General features: G+C 38.7%; 1 protein-coding gene across 1 annotated transcript in view; it reads right to left on the bottom strand.

Moving 5' to 3' along the window:
- Positions 1-19,406, bottom strand: part of LOC124775425 — a 629,713-nt gene that overhangs the window by 80,466 nt on the left and 529,841 nt on the right. Inside the window, exons 5-9 of the mRNA XM_047250258.1 lie at positions 19,077-19,292; positions 14,294-14,427; positions 7,439-7,523; positions 7,239-7,334; positions 6,935-7,107 (exon numbers count right to left, since the gene is read on the bottom strand). Coding sequence (XP_047106214.1) covers positions 6,935-7,107; positions 7,239-7,334; positions 7,439-7,523; positions 14,294-14,427; positions 19,077-19,292 — 704 coding nt within the window. The remainder of the gene's footprint in view (positions 1-6,934; positions 7,108-7,238; positions 7,335-7,438; positions 7,524-14,293; positions 14,428-19,076; positions 19,293-19,406) is intronic.

Below are 19,406 nucleotides of genomic sequence, written 5' to 3'. Positions count from 1 at the left end.
ACACTTAATTTAAAAATGCAGGAAAGGGAAAATGGGTTTGAATGAAATACACACTTCATACAAGGCCTGAGAATCCAGAAGGCTGGAGGCAGGCTGCAAGAAACATAAGATTTAAAAGAAACAATGTTTTCATACTCCACAGCAGCAAGAAAATGTGTAAGTGAATGGTTATTTAATGAGAATGAATAGCAAAAGTAAAGTTGTGACAGTGACAATATTTTCTCAAGACTATTTCTGTGGCCTGTTTTCAAAAATGTGTGTCACTACTGGGTGTTTGCTACATGGGACGACAAATAAAACTTATATTTCAGTTACTGAAATGCAGTACACTGGAAGAGTAGAATGGTTACAACTGTAGCATCTAAATATATGGTTTGCACTGCAATCCCTGTCCACATTTGCTCCTTTTCACTCACCAAAATACATTGTAACCAAGTCTGGCTCAGAAGTTATGAGATCTCCTCACAACTCATTCAAAAAACTGTGTACTCCATGCTATGTTTAACTACTAGATGTTGTCTTTGCCAGCACAAACCTGCTCATAAATTTTCTGTATGTGCTGACTTTTCAAATCCTTAGTTTAAAGCTAATAGAGAAATGTGATGAGAAAAAGGGCATGTTGCTGAAGACATTGCACATGATCATGATTCACAGAATTAACACCACCTGATGGACTGAAAACTTTCAAAGTAAACTACTCACCAAAAAGCAGAATTGTTATGTTGCCGATAGGTACACACAAGAAGAGAGCAAACTTGCTACTTTTGGAGCAATCCATTTTTGAGCTAGACACACACACACACACACACACACACACACACACACACACCCCTAAGTCCCTACATGGTGCCGGTAAATGTTCGTCCAGTCAGTGCACTGTAGCAGCATGGCTACGCAAGCGGGTGCACTCATTTGTGTATGTTTTTCTGTGTATGTTTATATTGTAGCTTGAAGAAAGATTACTCTAAAAAAACTAGCAAGTCATCTTTCTTTTTTGTGTGCCTGTCGAGATTCAACACTTCTGCTTTTCGGGAGAGGTCTCCTTTAATCCATGTACACATTCACCAGGATTTTCTTATAAAACTTCCAAAGTACGTCTATAAATTTTTCTTATATAAATCTCGATACAATTATTGAGCATTTGCGATTACACAAACACTAAATAAACACAGAAGAAATATCTATTTCAAAGGCAGTGACGTATGAAAGCATATACAAAATTTCACTGGCTTCGAGATGTTCAGGTTTCCTCACTAGCCAAACGAGAAAGGAAGTGTTGGCAAAAATTTACTTTACAATGGTCAGGTAACAAATTCCCTGAGTACTTTCAATGGAGATCCAGCAGGAGGGAGGAAGAGGGTAATTCAATACTGAAATATTATCAACAGACGGAACTTAAAAGTTAGAAGTAGTACAGAGAGTAAATAGTGTTTGAAACAAGGGCAGCGCAGGGCATACTGGGAACAGAAGTGCAGTACGAGAAAAAAATGGAGGATAGAGGCAAATAGTGTGGCTGTGATAACTCTGCCACACTGACTAATTTAATTTTCATTATTAGGCTGCATAAAGTGGGCAACAGTTATCCACACTGTACATTTCACTGCACGAGATCTGCCTCTTCTACAGCGTAGAGGCTACAATTAAGCACTTGCCACAGATGCTGCAATTTGGATGGGATGATTGCAGCCCTTTTAGGAGAATGTTTGCCTTCATAACCCCTGTTCCTACCCACATAGAACAGGATTATACACAAAAAATTATTTCACGATATTTTCTAACTATAATGTTGATACCAATTGACTACTAACCACCATAAGGAAAATGGCTACATGTGGCCAATCACATGCAATCATAACTAATATGTAATTGTGCACTGCAACGCAGCTGTTCCATACATAGACCATGATGGAATCATACCTCCATGGATGCAATGTATAACTCATGAATTGTTTCTAAGTATTTGTTTTTGAAGATTTGACATTTTAATGGAGAGTATTACTTTGTGTTTTCAGATTGCATCTAATGCCATAATAAATAGTAAAAAAAAATGTATGCTGGACATTTTGCAATTCTGTGCAGCCATCCTAAATTATCAAATTTATTTAATCCACAGCAATAACAGTTCGACATGAAGTGAGGAAGGAGACTGCCTGATTTAATGGACTTTTACATTAAATAAATTTCCCTTGTGCAGGCTGTCATGATATCCAGCTGGGTAAACAACAAATGTTAGTTGTAATTGTCATCTCATGAGGTAGTCTGCCATGCAGGAAATGTTAAATGTGACCGTCTAGTTGGCTGGTGAGGTATTACCGAAAAGCCAAGGGCAAAATCAATGAAAACAGAAAGTAAAACCAGAAATTGAAAAACATGAGAGTTTGAGTAAGAGGTAAACAAATGGCAGTTACACAAGTTTTTGCAGGCCAAAATGTGGAAACAATGACCATTAAAGATAATTAATGCAAGATGAACACATTTTAAAGACTGGAAATCATAAATAATCACTTTCATCTCACAGACTGCTTAAACAATACAGAAATGTAACTACATAATCAGCCTGTTACTACAGATCGATAGTTGCCAAATCTGCAGCTGTTATTGAAAAAATTGTACTGCTACGTATTATATTTTTCACTTTAATGCAAGTAAAATGGTTAACTGTGATGTTTTAACGAAAATATTCCACAGAAGAATGATTTTTTCTTTCTTTTTCCGTTTTCCTTCATTTTCATTGCTTTGTCTATCTTGCATCTGCATATACTTCCTCTTCTTACCTGCATGATTAATTTTAGCTAGTGCACAATTTAGATGCAGCTAGCGTCTACTGCATACACCTTTTAAAAGTTCCAAGGCACATATAAGCAATGAGAGCTGCTTTCCAACAGTGTTTCTCTCTTATACTGGATTTAATTAAGGCACTGATCGAAGCTTAAAAATTAGCCACTACAAGTCGTGCACTGTCTCAGCTACAATGAATGACAAATTAAAAAATATTATGAGGTACTAATAACCAGATTTTAGGAACTTTAAATGAGAAGTTCTGGTATACACAATGATAATGTATGTTCTAGTGAAAACTGTTCCACATTTCCACCTTGCCTGTTTGATGTCAGAAGAGGTCGCTCCGCTTAGAGTTGCAATAGTGGGAATGCACATTGTTTCTTATTCACCTACACTAAGCATTCATAATGATTGTTTCAACTTAAAATTTCACCAAATGGGAAATCCATTCTGTATATGGTTTTCAGTGACAAAACAAACTCAAAACTATTGACATTCATCATAAAATTAAATGTGTATAAAATGTGTAATTAGTGAAGGTGTCATCTAGATAGCATCGACAATGACATAATGACAACAGAAGTCGCCATCCACCTGGTAGTGGGTAATAAACAGGTACAGAAATCTGACAAAAGATATGATGAAAATGTGTTCTATGATATCTCAACTGTCAATCAACCTTCAACAGACTTCTTGGAATGTTTCTCACGAGATCGTGAATGAATTGGTAGAGTATCATAAGTTCTGTGCTCATCTGATTCCAAAATTCTTATGTGAGAACCATAAAACTGAATAGATGACTGCTTCCCTGGATTTTCTTTTTTGTAAGAACTTGGAAATATAGAGATAGAGATAGATAGAGAGAGAGAGAGAGAAGGTTATGGCTATTGTAGTTTGAGACGCTTAAGCAAACCTGTTCTTGTATTTTATGGAACATTGAAGTACTGCCAGTTCTGGAACACTTCATGAGAAACGTAAAAAACTTAGGGGAACCATTCAAAACAAGTGACATGACTCTCAACCAAAGGTATTATGTTTTTGTATGACAGTGCTTGGTCACACTATGCTAAACAGACACGAGAATTGTTGTCAGTTGCAAATATTACTAAACATCCTCCTTACAGTGCAGACATGACTCCGAGTGTTTTCCACATTTTCACGAATATGAAAAAGTAGCTTGGCTCCCAAACCTTTGACTGCAATGACTGCAGCAGGATCTTATGGAGAGGGAATTTGACAACTCATAAAGAGAGATGATAAATGCTTGAATTTGAATGGTGATCATACAAACAAAGTAATAGGGAGGTGTCGTTTCTAATTTTACACATGAATTTACCTTGCCAATTCCAGTATTTTATTTACAGCAAAACAGAGGTGAGTTTCCAACAGCCTTCATACAAAACATTCATTTCCTGATTTGAAAGAAATACCCACAAGTAGTTCATTCTACATAATGATGTCCTGCAGAAGATAATTGTACATGTTCACCAGCATATGTAAACAACGAGAAAATATTTTAACAGAACATGTACTATTTTTATTTAAGTGTGATTGTACTGCAACAGTTCAAAATAATTAAAATTAAATTTGTAATTTACTGTTACGAAAATAACTTCAAAATTTTCATTATGTAAATCACATCTGTTAACAGCAAACTTCATTATATTTATGACATTAAATTTCAGGTCCTGCTACCATATTTCTAGTAAATCAATTGAATGGAAGGAAGGGAGCTTCAGGGGTGTTATGACCATAAAACCTGGATACTGGCCAGTGGTTCATGTAGTATTAATTTGAAAAGCCTACTTTGCATTATTCCTTGTCAAAGGATGTGGAAAACAACAAAGCAAGGGGTGCAGTCTAAGATACTTTGACAAACTGTGAAGCATTGTGAAGGTTCTTTAATGGTTTAAGCACTCATGTCATGGTTTTCAGTAGGCTCAATAGCCTGACTGAATGGAGAAGCAACTATTAAGTGTTAAGATAGCATTTTTTATGATTAAGATGTTAACTCTTTGTCACAAGCATTGTTTCTAGGACATAACTGTTTCTTCCAATGTGATAATGTTCCCATAAACATGGCTGAAAATCTCCATAATTTGTTTGATCATTATGACACAAAATAACTTGTATTTCCTGAGATATCTGAACATTATTTGGCGATTGTAGTTTATATAGAAAGCCAATTAAGAACCTATTACAGTCAAAGAAATTAGAATAATTTCTCTACAAGAAACAGTATAAAATCCTATTAACCATCTTTTAGGATTTGTATACAATTAAAACTCCATGTGAATTCTTGCTGCTTTGGATGCAAAATGTATATTATTTGGTCCAGTCCCTGTAAGTGTAAGGGCAAAAAATTGAATCATAGATTATCTCAGTCTGGTCAGGATGTAATGTTAAGGGAGGGAGTAATATTGAAGAAAAGAAACAGCAAGAGTGAACCCAAAGCCATGTAAAAAGTAGAGAACCACGTTGATGGGGTTGGAAAAAAAATGTTAAAAACATGGTAAACAACAAGAAGACAATGTACAACAATAAGCTAAATTGAAGCAAACTATGTACAACACAATAAAACTAACTGGAGATGATCATAATCAAAATAATGACCCAATTGTATGGTAACAAGACACAAACATATGACGGAAGTTGAAATAATTACTAAACGCAGGTGTTCCATTTTATCACATATTGGGAAAAGGATAGATTGCTACTTACCATAAAGATGACCTCCTCCAGCTGGAGACAGGCACAATTAAAAGAATGTTAAAAATAATAGCTTTTGGTCAAAACCTTTTTCAGCAAAGAAAGCACGTACAAACAAGCACACCTCATGAGCACATGACCATTACCACAGGCAACTCCAACTGGATTCCAGTTGGAGATGCCCAGGGTAGTGGTATGTGTGTAGGAGGTGTGTTTGCTTGTGTGAATGTGTGTGCATCTTCTTTCCTGAAGAAGACTTCAGCCAAAAGATATAATGTGTAACATTCTTTTCGTTTGGCCTGTCTGAAACTCAACCGGTCACATTTACGGTGAGTAGCAACCTATCCTTTTCCTAATATTGTGATATTCCAACCTGAGATTCCATTATTTAATCATTATATAATTTAAAATGATTTCATGCCAAATGATGTATTTCACTTTGCACTAATGTGTGATCTGTGCATTCTACATAGTTGTAAATTATGTGCTACACTAGGAACTGAAGCTCGATCTCTGCTCCCTACTAGATGAGCTATCCAAGGGAGTTCCATGGATAGATATAGCTTCAGATTTACAGGGACTCCTCTAAAATCTCTCTTCTATAACAGTGTACAGTGATTCATCTGCCAAATAAGTCCAGTCTTCCAGTACATCTCAACTACTTTTCTATGCTCAATGGAAGTTCTACTGAAACTAGAGACTATAATCCCAAAACGGAAGGTTTTGGTGAAGAACAAAATGAAATCTTGCAACTTGCAAGTAAGTGCTCTGCCTTACACTTTAAAACAGTGTCAGACAGAGCAACCACACAAAATCTCCTACTCTCAATGGTGTAAAATATTTCAAAAAGCATTAAGGGAATCTCAAAAAGGAACTGAAGTCTCAAAAACAGTGATACTGAAACCAGTATCACAACCCAAGGCTTCTTTCATTTCAGAAAGGTGACAGGATATTCATTCAAACTCACAGATTTGTTAAGTGAGAAACTGGAGGGAAATGTTTTCCTGAGTGTGCAGACTGACCTTACCAAACATTCTACTTGATAGGGTTGAAGCTGCAAAACCCGGATATTGGAGTACAAAGAATTTCCCTGAAGATATCTACAAAACAAAAATATCTTTTGTTCTTGACAGTCATATCTCATAAACTGCTAACTATATGCACTTTGAACTTCTATATGTGCTGAAATGTAGAGATAATGGATGGAACTGAAGTACCAGCAAAAAAATATATACTTCATTCTAATATGAGGAAACACACACTACATTTTTATGTTACAATAATGTTTGACTTGCTGTACACTTGTGCTATCATACCACTCAGTAATAACAAAAATCATCACTTACATATTGTTCTCAAATACTGAAATCTCCAAGCAGATCTTGCCCAGATATTCCAAAATTCAAAAATGAAAATAAAAGAAGACAACTTCTTGGACACTTACAAGTTATTCCTGTAAGGAGAAATATATGAAGGCAGAGGTAGCCGGTATGTTCCTTCACCCAGAACTTTAACTATTACTTCATCATCGGTCAGTTCAGCATAAGGCAACTTTCCAAACTCACATATCTCCCAAAGAACAACACCCAAATTCCAAACATTGGCATTTGGTGTAACCTGAAAAAAAAAAAAAAAAAGTCTGTTGAACATACATACAAAGCAAGCTCAAATATGACTAACAAGATTAAAATATCCTGTAATATTTCTGTTCAATGTACAAATGAAAATCTAGTTATGAAATTGTGTACCTCTTTTGTTTCAATTGTAGTTTCTGTGCAATGTAATGTCTCTGGAGCACACCATCGAATAGGAAGGGCTATGTCTCCAGCACAATAGTAATCGTCCTGTTGAACATAAGAACAATATACTACGCTGTTCCAATAAAAAGGGTACCATCTATACAAGAATACAGTATGTCATGCCAGTTTATTGAAGGTAAGCCACTCACCTTGAAATTCTCAATGCTTGTGCCATAGTCTCCAATTTTGACTGTCAAATCTGATGTGATGAGACAATTCCTGGCCGCTAGGTCCCTTAAAACAAAACAGAAAGGAGGTTTTACATAAATTCATGACTTAATTCATAGTTACTAATAGATAAAATAAGAGACACAGAATGACAGTACTTAGCTAAGCTAATACTTAGTTTCAGACGATTCAATACTTAGTACTGCTAATAAAATCATTTAACGTAGAATGTAGTAATCATAGATTTTACAACTATATGTTCCTTGTTTAAGGAGAAAAGAGTGATCAACATTGAAAAGTTGGAAAAAGGGGGGGGGGGGGGGGGGGGGGGGGGGAATACATCAGATAGACATTCATCATAAGACGTATAAGATGCCCAAACGATGTCAATCAGTAAGGGCCATCCATGAGCTCTTTGTTCAGCGTTAACAACAGTATGGAAAGGACCAATTAAAATGTCACAATCAACATTACAAGCATTCAGTATGGCTGAGGTTTCTGCCACAAAATCAGTTTCATGGAAAACTGGAAGAAATGTGCAGAATTGAAAAAGAAACTTTTGTCTTACCTACTTTCACACAGAAGAGAAATTTTATGGCTTCACAGGTGGTGACCTATGTCGAATGGCTTGCCAATTAGTGACAAGGAATGACGTATAACAACTGTTTAAGAATGCAGATGCAGGAAGAACCTGTTTGGATATATTTTTGCAATTTCATTGGAAATAGACAAGAATTATTTGCTTTTATGATAGGGCTGAAACAGATGATTCTTCAATGTGTTCAGTTGTTGCCAAGGGAAAAATTCATGTATATTTAGAGTGAAAATCACACGAGGGTTTGATACCATGGCTGAGTGATTGCTAGTAATTCATTTTTCTCTCCTGCAGTGTTTGAAACTAAATTAAACCCACATGAATCTATCAGCTTGCGATCGTAGCATTGACTCCATTTAATAACTCACATTTACTTGCAAAAAAGGCAGATCTTGGTGTCAGTACAATTTCAAAAAACTTTTTTGATCTTTTAGCTACAGGGGGCTATTCAAACACATTGCTTTTTTTCTGAACACAGATGGGCCATATCCAGGATTCCAGTACAGCATGTTATTTCCCATACTTTTGGCTATGAAACCCTCTTTTTCAACATAATCTCTGGTCAATGCAATGGCCTTATGCCACCTTACCGGGAGGGCCTGCATGTGTGCATGGCACCACTCTATTGTGAACATTTTAGCCAATGTCTTGCTGGATCAATAACCCCCCCCCCCCCCCCCCCCCCCAATCATCCATGTACTGCTTCCCGCAGAGTGCATCATTCATTGAGCCAAAGAGACAGAATTCAGAAGGTGCAGAATCTGGGCTTTAGGGTGAATGAGGAAGAATAGTCCAATGATTCTGTGCGCTCATCTCAGGTGCACTGACTTACTTGTTCAAATGGTTCTAAGATCTATGGGACTTACCATCTGAGGTGAACAGTCCCCTAGAACTTAGAACTACTTAAACCTAACTAACCTAAGGACATCACACACACTCATGCCCGAGGTAGGATCCGAACCTGCGACCGTAGCAGTGGCGCGGTTCGGGACTGAACCACCTAGAACCGCTCGGCCACAGCGGCTGATGACTTGTTTGTGATCTTGCACTGTCATGGAGAAGAAATTTGTTTGCATTCGTTGTGGTGATGAACATGATGAAGTCATTTCTTCAGTATTACACCTGTGTGGGGTCAGCCAGCACATAGGACATCGGATAGCGTTGTGTGTCTTTGTTGTGGTGATGACAGATGCCTCGCTCAACGACTCACCGCATTTTTATTCACTGCCAGGTCTCTGGAGACATTCTGCAAGAGCCTATGAATATCCATGATGCTCTGGTTTTCTGCCAAAAGAATCTCAATGACAGTTCTCTGCTTGGAACACACCTCTATTACAGATGCCATTTTGAAGGCTATGTATATTGCCGCCATCTATCAGAACTTCATGGAATTATAGAGGCGGAAGCAGGAATATTCCACAATGTCCCACAACAAATTCCATATTTTTTCAATTGAAATTGGCTGAGAAAAATGTGTTGCTTTACTTTTTGAACACTGCTTGAACATTTGACTCAGAGTAATGTATTGTCTAAAAGTAGTGATCGGTACGGTGCACACTATCACACTTTTTCAATACAATATTTGTAAATCAAGTGCTTGAATGTTACAAATAATGAAAAGGTAAATGGTTTATTAAGAAGCTAAGATTTCATACTACCATGTGCGAAAAAAATCAGTTTTTTTAATCATAAACTTACTTCAAAATTGACTGAGAAACGCTATCGAAAATTCCTTTGAAAACAAATATGAAATGAAGATTAGCAATTTTCTTTTTCACACACAAAAATTAAAGCTTTTGATGAAAAAATAAGTTCGTAAAATGGCATAGCATAGTCTTGTATACCTTGTAGTGGTTTTACAGAGTGAAAATTGGAGAAGTGGATTTTTCCCCTTTTTCCAGAGAGGATGATCAGGCCATTTTAACGTGGGATGCTTGAACAAGCATGAGGGAAGTCAAACACAATTGCTCCCTGTGAGCAAAGTGACTACACTGACATTTGCTAAACTTTCACTGAATTACATGCACCGATTAATTCGAGTGAGCACAAATGCTAAATGTAGACCTCCAGTAAGCAGGTGGAAGACAGGGACTACCGAATGTTGAAGCCAGAGGTTTACAGGGATGAAAAACATGTTGCAAACATAGTTCCCACATGTGCAAACTTCAAAAGCTGGAGTTGGTGGAAAGAATCCAAATGGCACAGACTGCGAAGCAGTTGTTACAGTGATGCACACTGTGTTGGGTGACAGACTCACCAACTAGGGGGTCCAGCTGTCTCTTGGCCACAGTTTGGCACAGTGGCCATTCATGTGGACAACTTGTTAGTTGTCATTCTCATGTAGAAAGTAACACAAAGGTTGCAGCTAAGTTGGTAGATCACATGGCTACTTTCACAGGTGGCCCTGCCTTGATAGGTAGGAGACACTCAAATAAGAACTGACTGAAATATGGATGTTGTTTGGTTCCTACAATCTAGCATTAGAGAATAATTGATAATAAAGAAACTGTTCTTACAGCAACTCTGGCTTTAAATAAACTCCCAGGAGTAGGAAAGGAAAGAGCATAAAAAAGATTCAATGCACACAGTAAGAAACAGCTGATTAATCTTTGAGCAAATTGCAGTAAGAAATTTGCAAAAATAAAATAAAAAAACTGCCATTATACGAGGGCTACTCATACATTAAACTCAGTGTGGTTATTAAAAATAAACAACTGCTTGTAGCTTCATGATAACTGTGTGTATGAAAAAGGATGTCATGTTGCATCAGCCAGCTCATTATTTCATTTATCAGTGTGTAAACAGCAAATTATCTTCATTGTTACAAAGCAGTTGAAATGTATGTTGTTAGTGTGTCTCCCATCAACTGTGATATACATTCTGTCATTCATTTCCTGCAAGCACATGGAGTCAATGCTGCTGCGATTCATCACCAATGTGATGTGTGTATGGGGCAAGGGTTATGAGTGATGGTGTTGTGAGGAAATAGTGCAGAAAATTCAAGGACAGTCACATAGATGTGCATGATGAAATCTCTCAAGAAAGACACACAGATGTGACTGATGAACTTGTGCAACATGTTTATGAAATTGTGAGTGCAAGTTGTCTATCCACAGTTCACACAGTTTCTGAAGATGTGGCTTGGACTTATAGGACCACCCTCTTTAACATCACAGAAAGGTTAGGTTAGCAGAAGTTCTGAGCTTGGATGGGCACCAAAATTTCTTATCAATGATCACAAAACTGAAGTAATGTGTTCAGCCGAACACCACTTGAATGCTACATGAAGAGAGAGAGAAATTTCTGAACAAAATAGTGACTAGGGATGAGACAAGGGTGCAGTACGTGAACTCTGAAACTAAAGGGCAGTCCAAGCAGATGTTGTTAAACCACAAAATGATTGTTACAGTTTTCTGGAATCACAAAGAAATTTTGACAATCGATTTCACAAGAATATTTCTCGAGAACATTGCAACATCACAGGTTTATTGTGAGACTCTTTATGAAACTTTGAAGGACAAACCAAAACAAAACAGTACATGATGATTACCGAAGTGATCATTATTACTTCACAACAATACACGACCACATGCTGCAAATTGAATGAAGAAAAAATTCAGACTTTCAGGCCAATAGATTTTTCAACATTCTCCCTGCAGCCCACACTTGGCACCAAGCAATTTTTGTCTCTTACGAAGATAAAGGCCTGGCTGGCAGCTCAGCACTTCATGACCAAGGATGTACTCAAGGATGCTGTCAACAGCTGGCTGAAGCACCAGGCGGCACTGTTCTTTGAGGAAGGGATAATGTAGCTGGTGTCACAATATGGCAAATCTTGCATGCCTGGTGATCTGCAGCTGTCAGATATTTATTAAAGGCCATCTCCTACACACCATGAATGGAGCTAGATAGGTTTATTTGCCAAAACTGGTTTTCAGGCTTATGACCCATCATCAGTGCTATAAACGTACATAATACACCACTAGTGATGCGTTATAAACCCAAAAAATGGTTTTGGCAAATAAACATTTCTAGTATAGCTCATGGTGTGTAGATGATGTCCTTTAATAAATAGCACAAATCATTGAATTTCCATTGTCTTTGTGAAGAACTAATGTCAACACTGTTGCTATCTGAGTCGTTATTTTGTCATTTAGAGATGGTGACTGGAGCTGTGAAGGCTAGAAAGTGGAGTGCCAAGTGGAGAAGTTGGAACATTTGTGACATTCTTCTGTCTGAGTTCAATAGAGGGTGACAACAGAAGAGACAGCCAGAAACACTTGCACTGTGTATGGGAATAATGTCACTAGACAGAGCATGGCAGGAAAATGGTTTTCTCGTTTAAAGGAGGATTGTTTTGCCATTAGCGACTCTCCACATTCACAAAGACCTTCGGGGGTTGACGAAGATAATTTAAATGCATTAATCCACAATGCCCCAATGTCGGAGTGCTCGAGAACTGGCAAATGTGATGATCTATGATCATTCCATTGTGCAACATTTATGTGCAATGAGGAATGTTCAAAAATCAGGTATGCAGATATACACTCTAGGCCTAAATCATAAAAATCAGTGCGTGGCCATATGTACATCACTGCTTGCTCAACGTCAATTGGCTCGTGAATAACACCGAACATTCCTATCACAAGAATAGGTGCCTTTATACTAATACGAGGGCTATCCACAAAGTACATTACGTTTTGGAATTAAAAATAAATAAATCATTGGAAATTTTTTTTAATATATATAGATGAAAGCCACACTTAAATACTACTTTTCTACATAGTTGCCATTTAAATTAAGGCACTTATCATAGCGATGGACGAGCTTGGAAATTCCTTCATCGTAAAATTCGGCTGCCTGCGCCTTCAACCATGTGGTTACCTCTTCTTTTGGGACAGAAAAGGTGTGATTTTTGTGGATTTCCTGGAAAGAGGCACTACAATACTGCACAACCTCAGAAGAGCAATACAAAACAAGCGCAGGGGAAAGTTGAGCTCAAAGATCTTGCTGATTCACGACAATGCCCGGGCCCACACGGCAAATGCCACTCGTGAAGTTCTCGAATCTTTTAAGTGGGAGTTGTTTCCTCATCCACCGTACAGTCCCGACCTGGCACCGAGCGACTTCCACTTATTCCCAGCAATGAAGAAGTGGTTGGCCATGCAGCGTTTTGATGACGACGCACAGCTTCAAGAAGAGGTAACCACGTGGTTGAAGGCGCAGGCAGCCGAATTTTATGACCGAGGAATTTCCAAGCTCGTCCATCACTATGATAAGTGCCTTAATTTAAATGGCAACTATGTAGAAAAGTAGTATTTAAGTGTGGCTTTCATCTGAATATAACAAAAAAAAATTCCAATACTTCATTTATTTTTAATTCCAAAACGTAATGTACTTTGTGGATAGCCCTCGTATAAGGAAAAGAAAGGAATGGCTGAGCTCAAACAAAGCAGTAACTCCCCATAAAAGACCTGCGTGCATCCACAAAACAATGTTCTGTGTCTGGTGGAACAGCAACTCTGTGGTCCAGTATGAACTGCTCCTTGAGGTGTAACCATCACTGCTGACATTTATTGTCAACAAGTGAGATGTCTTGCAGATGCAATCAAAGAACAATGACCAGGAGGACTGCAGAAAGTGATGCTACTCCACAATAACGCCTGCTCGCATTCTGGCAGACTCCTCTCTCTATCGAACAATCTTCAAGGATCTTCCCTTACATATGAAAATACACTTCAAATGAGGCTTGATGAGTTCTTTGCCTCAAAATCAGGTGACTTTTACAATTGTAGAATCAAAAGTTACCCTAGCACTGGGAGATTGTTGTAAATAGTGAAGGAGAATATACAACTTATGACTTACGCCTCTGTTATGCGTATATGTTATGGTTATTAAACTTATGGAAAAACACTACAAATTTATGCATCAATCTAATATGTAAAACAATTATGTAGTTTTTCTTTTCTAACAGCCAATCTGAGGCTAATTTATGAATATCCTTTGTAAAAAATATAGTCACCGAGATATTTTTTGTGTGAATGTAAAGGTGTGATTGATCTGTCTGAATACAAAAGAAGGAGAATCTGAAGCATAAATAAGTAGAACCAGAGAAAGAGAACTGATTAAGTGTAAAACCTCAGGTAGCTGAAACTTTATATATTTTACCAACAAGTCACACACCAACACAGTTGGATACATGTTGAGGCTGATTTGCAGAAAAATAATGAAAACTACTTACGTATGTACAAATCCTTTTGAATGCATATGATGTAAACCAGCTGCAATATTGCAGGCCATTTTCAATGTCACACCTTGCTGATTAAGAACATCTGCTGTTGATGCATTCTGCATCAAAAATGTCTTCACATCTCCCTAAAATAAAATATCTTCCTACAGTGAAACAGATACAAAAAAAGTACTAGCATTGCACTTCACAGTTGCAAAAACAACTGCCTGTAACAGTAGTAACAAATTACAATGCAATCTTAAATAGTATTAAACAATGGAAAATCCAGGATGGAGTGTAACAATGTAATGAAAAGGATAGTTGGTACTCACCATATAGTGGAGATGCTGAGACACAGAAAGGTGCAACAAAAAGACTGTTGGAAAGTTAGCTTTCAGCCAAGAAGGCCTTTGTCAAAAGCAGAGAACATTCGCACAAGCACATACTCATGCAAATGCAACACGCACACACACACGACCACAGTACTTGGCAGGTAGAGCCACACTGCAGGCAGCAGGGAATTATGGGAGAGGCAACCGGGCGGGGGTAAGGAGGAGGTTGGGGCAGGGAAGGGGAGCGATAGAAGGGTAGGGGTGGGAGTGTGGGACAGTAAAGTGGTGCTGGAAGTGTGCAGGGATGAGATAGAGAGTGGGGCAACTAAGTGCAGTTGGGAGTTTAGACAGAGGGCAGGGGAGAAGAGGGGGGTTAGAGGAGAAGGAGACAAGTTAAAAATACTGGGTGCATTAGGGGAACAGAGGACTGTGTAGTGCTGGAATGGAAACAGCTAGATGGGCACAGACATGACTAACAAAGATTGAGTCCAGAAGGGTTACGGAAACATGGGATGTACTGCAGGGAGAGTTCCCACCTGCACAACTCAGAAAAGCTGGTGTTGGTGAGAAGTTTACAGATGGCACATGCTGTGAAGCAGTCATTGAAATGAAGGACATTGCATTGGGCAGTGTGCTCAGCAACAGGGTGGTCCAGTTGTTTCTTGGACACAGTTTGTCAGTGGCCATTCATGCGGACAGACAGCTTGTTGGTTGTCACGCTCACATAGAATGCAGCACAGTGGTTGCACCTTAGCTCGTATATCAAATGACTGTTTTCGCAGGTAGCATTGCCTTTGATGGGATGGGTGGTGTTTGTGACATCACTGGAGTAGGTGGTGATGGGAGGATGTATGGGACACATTTTGCATCTAGGTCTATTACAGGGTTATGAACCATGAGGCAAGGGGCTGGGAGCAGGGGCAGTGCAGGGGTGGCCAAGAATATTGTGTATGTTCGGTGGGCGGCGGAATGCCATTGTGGGAAGAATGGGAATGATAGCAGATAGGACATTTCTCATTCCTGGTCATGACGGAAGATAGTTGAAACCCTGGCGTAGAATATAATTCAGTTGCTCCAGTCCTGGGTAGCACTGAGTCACGAGGGGACTGCTCCTCTGTGGCCGGATGGTGGGGCTTTCGGAGGTGTTGGGTGACTGCAAGGCATGGGAATCTGTTTTTGTACAAGGTGGGGAGGGTAATTATGATCTGTAAAGGCATCAGTGTGACCGTCAGTATACAGGGTGAATCAAAAAGGACCATACAATTAAAAAAAAGGCATAAATACTATGTTATTTGAGATATGTGTCATAAACAACATACTGTTGAAAATAGAAAACTCCTAAGTTTTACACAGTTTCTGCTTGGTACAGCAGTGTGTGCCCATTCAGTTCTAGCAAAAATGCTGTTGGGACAACAGAAAGCATTTTGTGTTCTACATTTTGTTCAGTGCAGGTCAGTAATAATTGTTCAGCATGACTTTCATACTAGGTATGATGTGGTTCCTCCTACAGCACAGAGCATTAGATGATGGCATGAACAATTCTGAGAAACAGTTTGTTTGTGTAAAAGCAAATCGCTGGTCCGTCCCCGAGTGTCTGACACAGACTTTGAACGCATCCACCATAGTTTCATGAGGAGTCCGCAGAAATCCATTCACTGTGCAGGTCCACAGCTCAACATCCCCCAATGTCCATCTGCTGTGTTTCATCAACATTTACAAATGAAAGCATACAAAATTCAGCTACTGCAAGCTCTTCATGAAGGTGACAAACAACAATGTGTGGAGTGCTGTAATACTGGCGAGATGGAGGATGACAGTTTTCTTCCACACTTAGTGTTTAGTGACGAGGCAACACTCCATTTAAATAGAAAGGTCAACTGTCATAATGTGAGAATATGGGGTAGGAACAACCACATGAAGTTGTACAACATGAGAGGGACTCTCCAAAATTTAATGTGTTGTGCAGTTTCACAGGAAAAGGTGTATAGTCCATTTTTCTTTGCTGAGAACACTTTTACAGGAAGCACATATCTCTCAATATGCTTGAGACATTCTCGCTTACACATTCTTGCCCTCTCCCCTCTCTCTCTCTCTCTCTCTCTCTCTCTCTCTCTGTTCAGTTAATTATGAATTCTTACACTGATAATCACAAAAAACTACTGTCTTTCAAAACAGTTTCCACAACATGGAATTTCTATATTGCAGACAAGTAGCTCAATTTTGTAAAATAGAATTTAACAGAAATTATGACAAATTCCTGTTCTAAAAATACAAAAACAAGTTATGGTAGAACACACATGAAGCAGTCACATTAATGTAACCACCAATCAAAAGCCTGAATAGCCACCTTTTACAGTATGAATGTGCAGGAAAAAAGCCAATGAGGTTCTGGAAGGTACTCACAGAAATGCAGAGCCATGCCGCCTCCAGTGGCATGACCAATTATGCTAGATTTTATGGTTGGGATCCATGGTGTGAGCAGCCAGATTCTCAACTGGGTTTAAATCTGGAGGGTTTAGTGGCCAGGGTACTATGGTCAACTCCTCCTGGTGCTCTTCAAATTGCACACATACATTGCAAGCTGTGTTAACATGTAGCGTTAATCTGCTGGTAGATGCCATCATGCTGTGCTGAGGAAAAACAAACGTCATGTAGGGTGAAGATGTTGAGTCACACACAGGCACAACAATAAGTCTACTAAACACATACGTTTTCAACCAGAAGGTCTCCTTCCAATATACGTATTTTGGCAGCAAGTTTACGTGTTTAGTAGTTGTTTTATTGTACCTGTCTGCAACTCAAAATCTCTGCTATATGGTGAGTAGCAATCTACCCTTTTCATAATGCAATTATTATTATTCCATCCTGGATTTTCCATTGTGTGAAACTCCATGCAGAGGTGGTCATGGTTCCCAAGGATAGCTGCATACTTCTGTTAATCCTCTGTGCCTTCCAGAATGATGAGATCACCCAGGGAATTCCAACAAAACATTTCCCAGACCATAAGGCTCCCTCCTCTGGCCTGGACCTTTCCAGCAATTGTTGCAGGTCTGAACACGCCAAAGACCATTTGTCGCATTGAGCATAATACATTATTCATCTGAAAAGACCACTTGTCGCCACTCTCAGTTGCTGTCCAGTTGTGGTAATGGCATGCAGATTCCAGTCTTCATCGCCAATGAAGATCAGTTAGCATGGTTGAATGAACCAGGTGCCTGCTGAAGAGTCCCATACACAGCAACATTTGCTGAACGGTCATTGAGGAAACACTGGCAGTAGCCCCTTGGTTCATATGGGTGGTGACTTGCTCAACAGTTGCACATTTATTCACCAGTACAAATATCTGCAGCCATCATTCACTCCTCTCATCTATAGCTTGTGGTGCATCACAGTCTCCTTGGCACCGGTTTTGGATAGTGCCATTTTGCCATGCACAGTTTACTTTAACCTAGGCAGCAAGTGAGCAATTTACAAACTTAGCCATTTCGAAATGCTTCCACCCTTGGCCTGAAAGCCAATGTCATGCCCTGTTGGATGTCAGATAAATTGCTCCTTTTCTGCATTATGACAACAACTTCACTGTTTTCCGTGCCCTAACCCACTTTATATGGCCTCCACTGCTAGTGCTGCCACCTGCTGTCTGTGAATGGTTATTGCACAAAGATGTTGACCATCGGTGGTGGTCACATTAAAGTGACTGGACCATATGCACCAAGTTTTGGATAGGCATAATTCAGTGCTTCTGCTTTTTGGTGAGTGGTCTCCTTTAATCCAAACGTATTTACCAAACACTTTTTACTAGACACAGTGAAAATGATGGTAAATAACAGAAACTCCATCTACCTACCAATGTGTTAATCCAATGACACAAAATATCAACTGCCTTAAGTAAAACTCCAGCCATCTTTATTGTTAACATATCATGTAGTCCTTCCATCTCTGCAATGAGGAACATGTGATACTTAGGGGGATTAGTACTGAGAGCATTCCACACCATATATCCACAGAAATTTCACTCTGAAACTCTAATTTAATGGACAGTGAAGCCAATCAGGCACTGTAAAATGAAAATGTTATGAACAATTTGGATAACTCGGGAGTGACAATCAAAGGTCCACATGAGCATAATTTCCATGTGTTTCCTGCAGATGTGGACACTGTGTCACATCACAAACTCTACAAATATATTTCAGCTTTTACTCTACATTAACAATCTGTCCACTGCTGTCTTCTCTGCCAACATATATTCAAAAGTATTAAGAGAGATGCTGACAGCTGTTTTTACTAGGTATAGCTCATGGCTGTTTTCATATGTGACAGAACAAATAATTTTCATGTTATAACTTAAGGTGGAAGTACAATTCACTGAATGATCTGATCTGTGGTATTTTTAAGAGCCTCTTCTCCTTTTTCCTTTTGCTTTTACTTAGATGCTCAGAAGTGGTATAATTCAAAAATCTTACCCCTGGACTAGCTTCCAACAACAGCAGAAAAGGATCTTTCTCAAGACACCGCCCAAGCAACCTAAGAATATTTGGATGGTTTAGATCCCGATGATACCGTACTTCGTGTAGGAAGTACATCTGATCAGTTGGTGTAGCATCTTCACGTAAGATTTTCACCACTACCTTTGAATTCTTCTCACTATTTATTATATTTTGAGCCTCACCTTCCACAACCTGCAATGAATAAAAAAAAAAAAAAAATAAAAAATAAAAAAATGTATATGAAAACTGACACATCAAAAACAATAAAAATATGTTCTTACACATCACAGAAGAATTGTGTGATTA

The sequence above is a fragment of the Schistocerca piceifrons genome, chromosome 2, assembly GCF_021461385.2.
Source record: "Schistocerca piceifrons isolate TAMUIC-IGC-003096 chromosome 2, iqSchPice1.1, whole genome shotgun sequence".
NCBI lineage: Eukaryota > Metazoa > Arthropoda > Insecta > Orthoptera > Acrididae > Schistocerca > Schistocerca piceifrons.
Note: the sequence above shows the minus strand (reverse complement) of the source record. Positions and strands in the feature narration are given on the sequence as shown.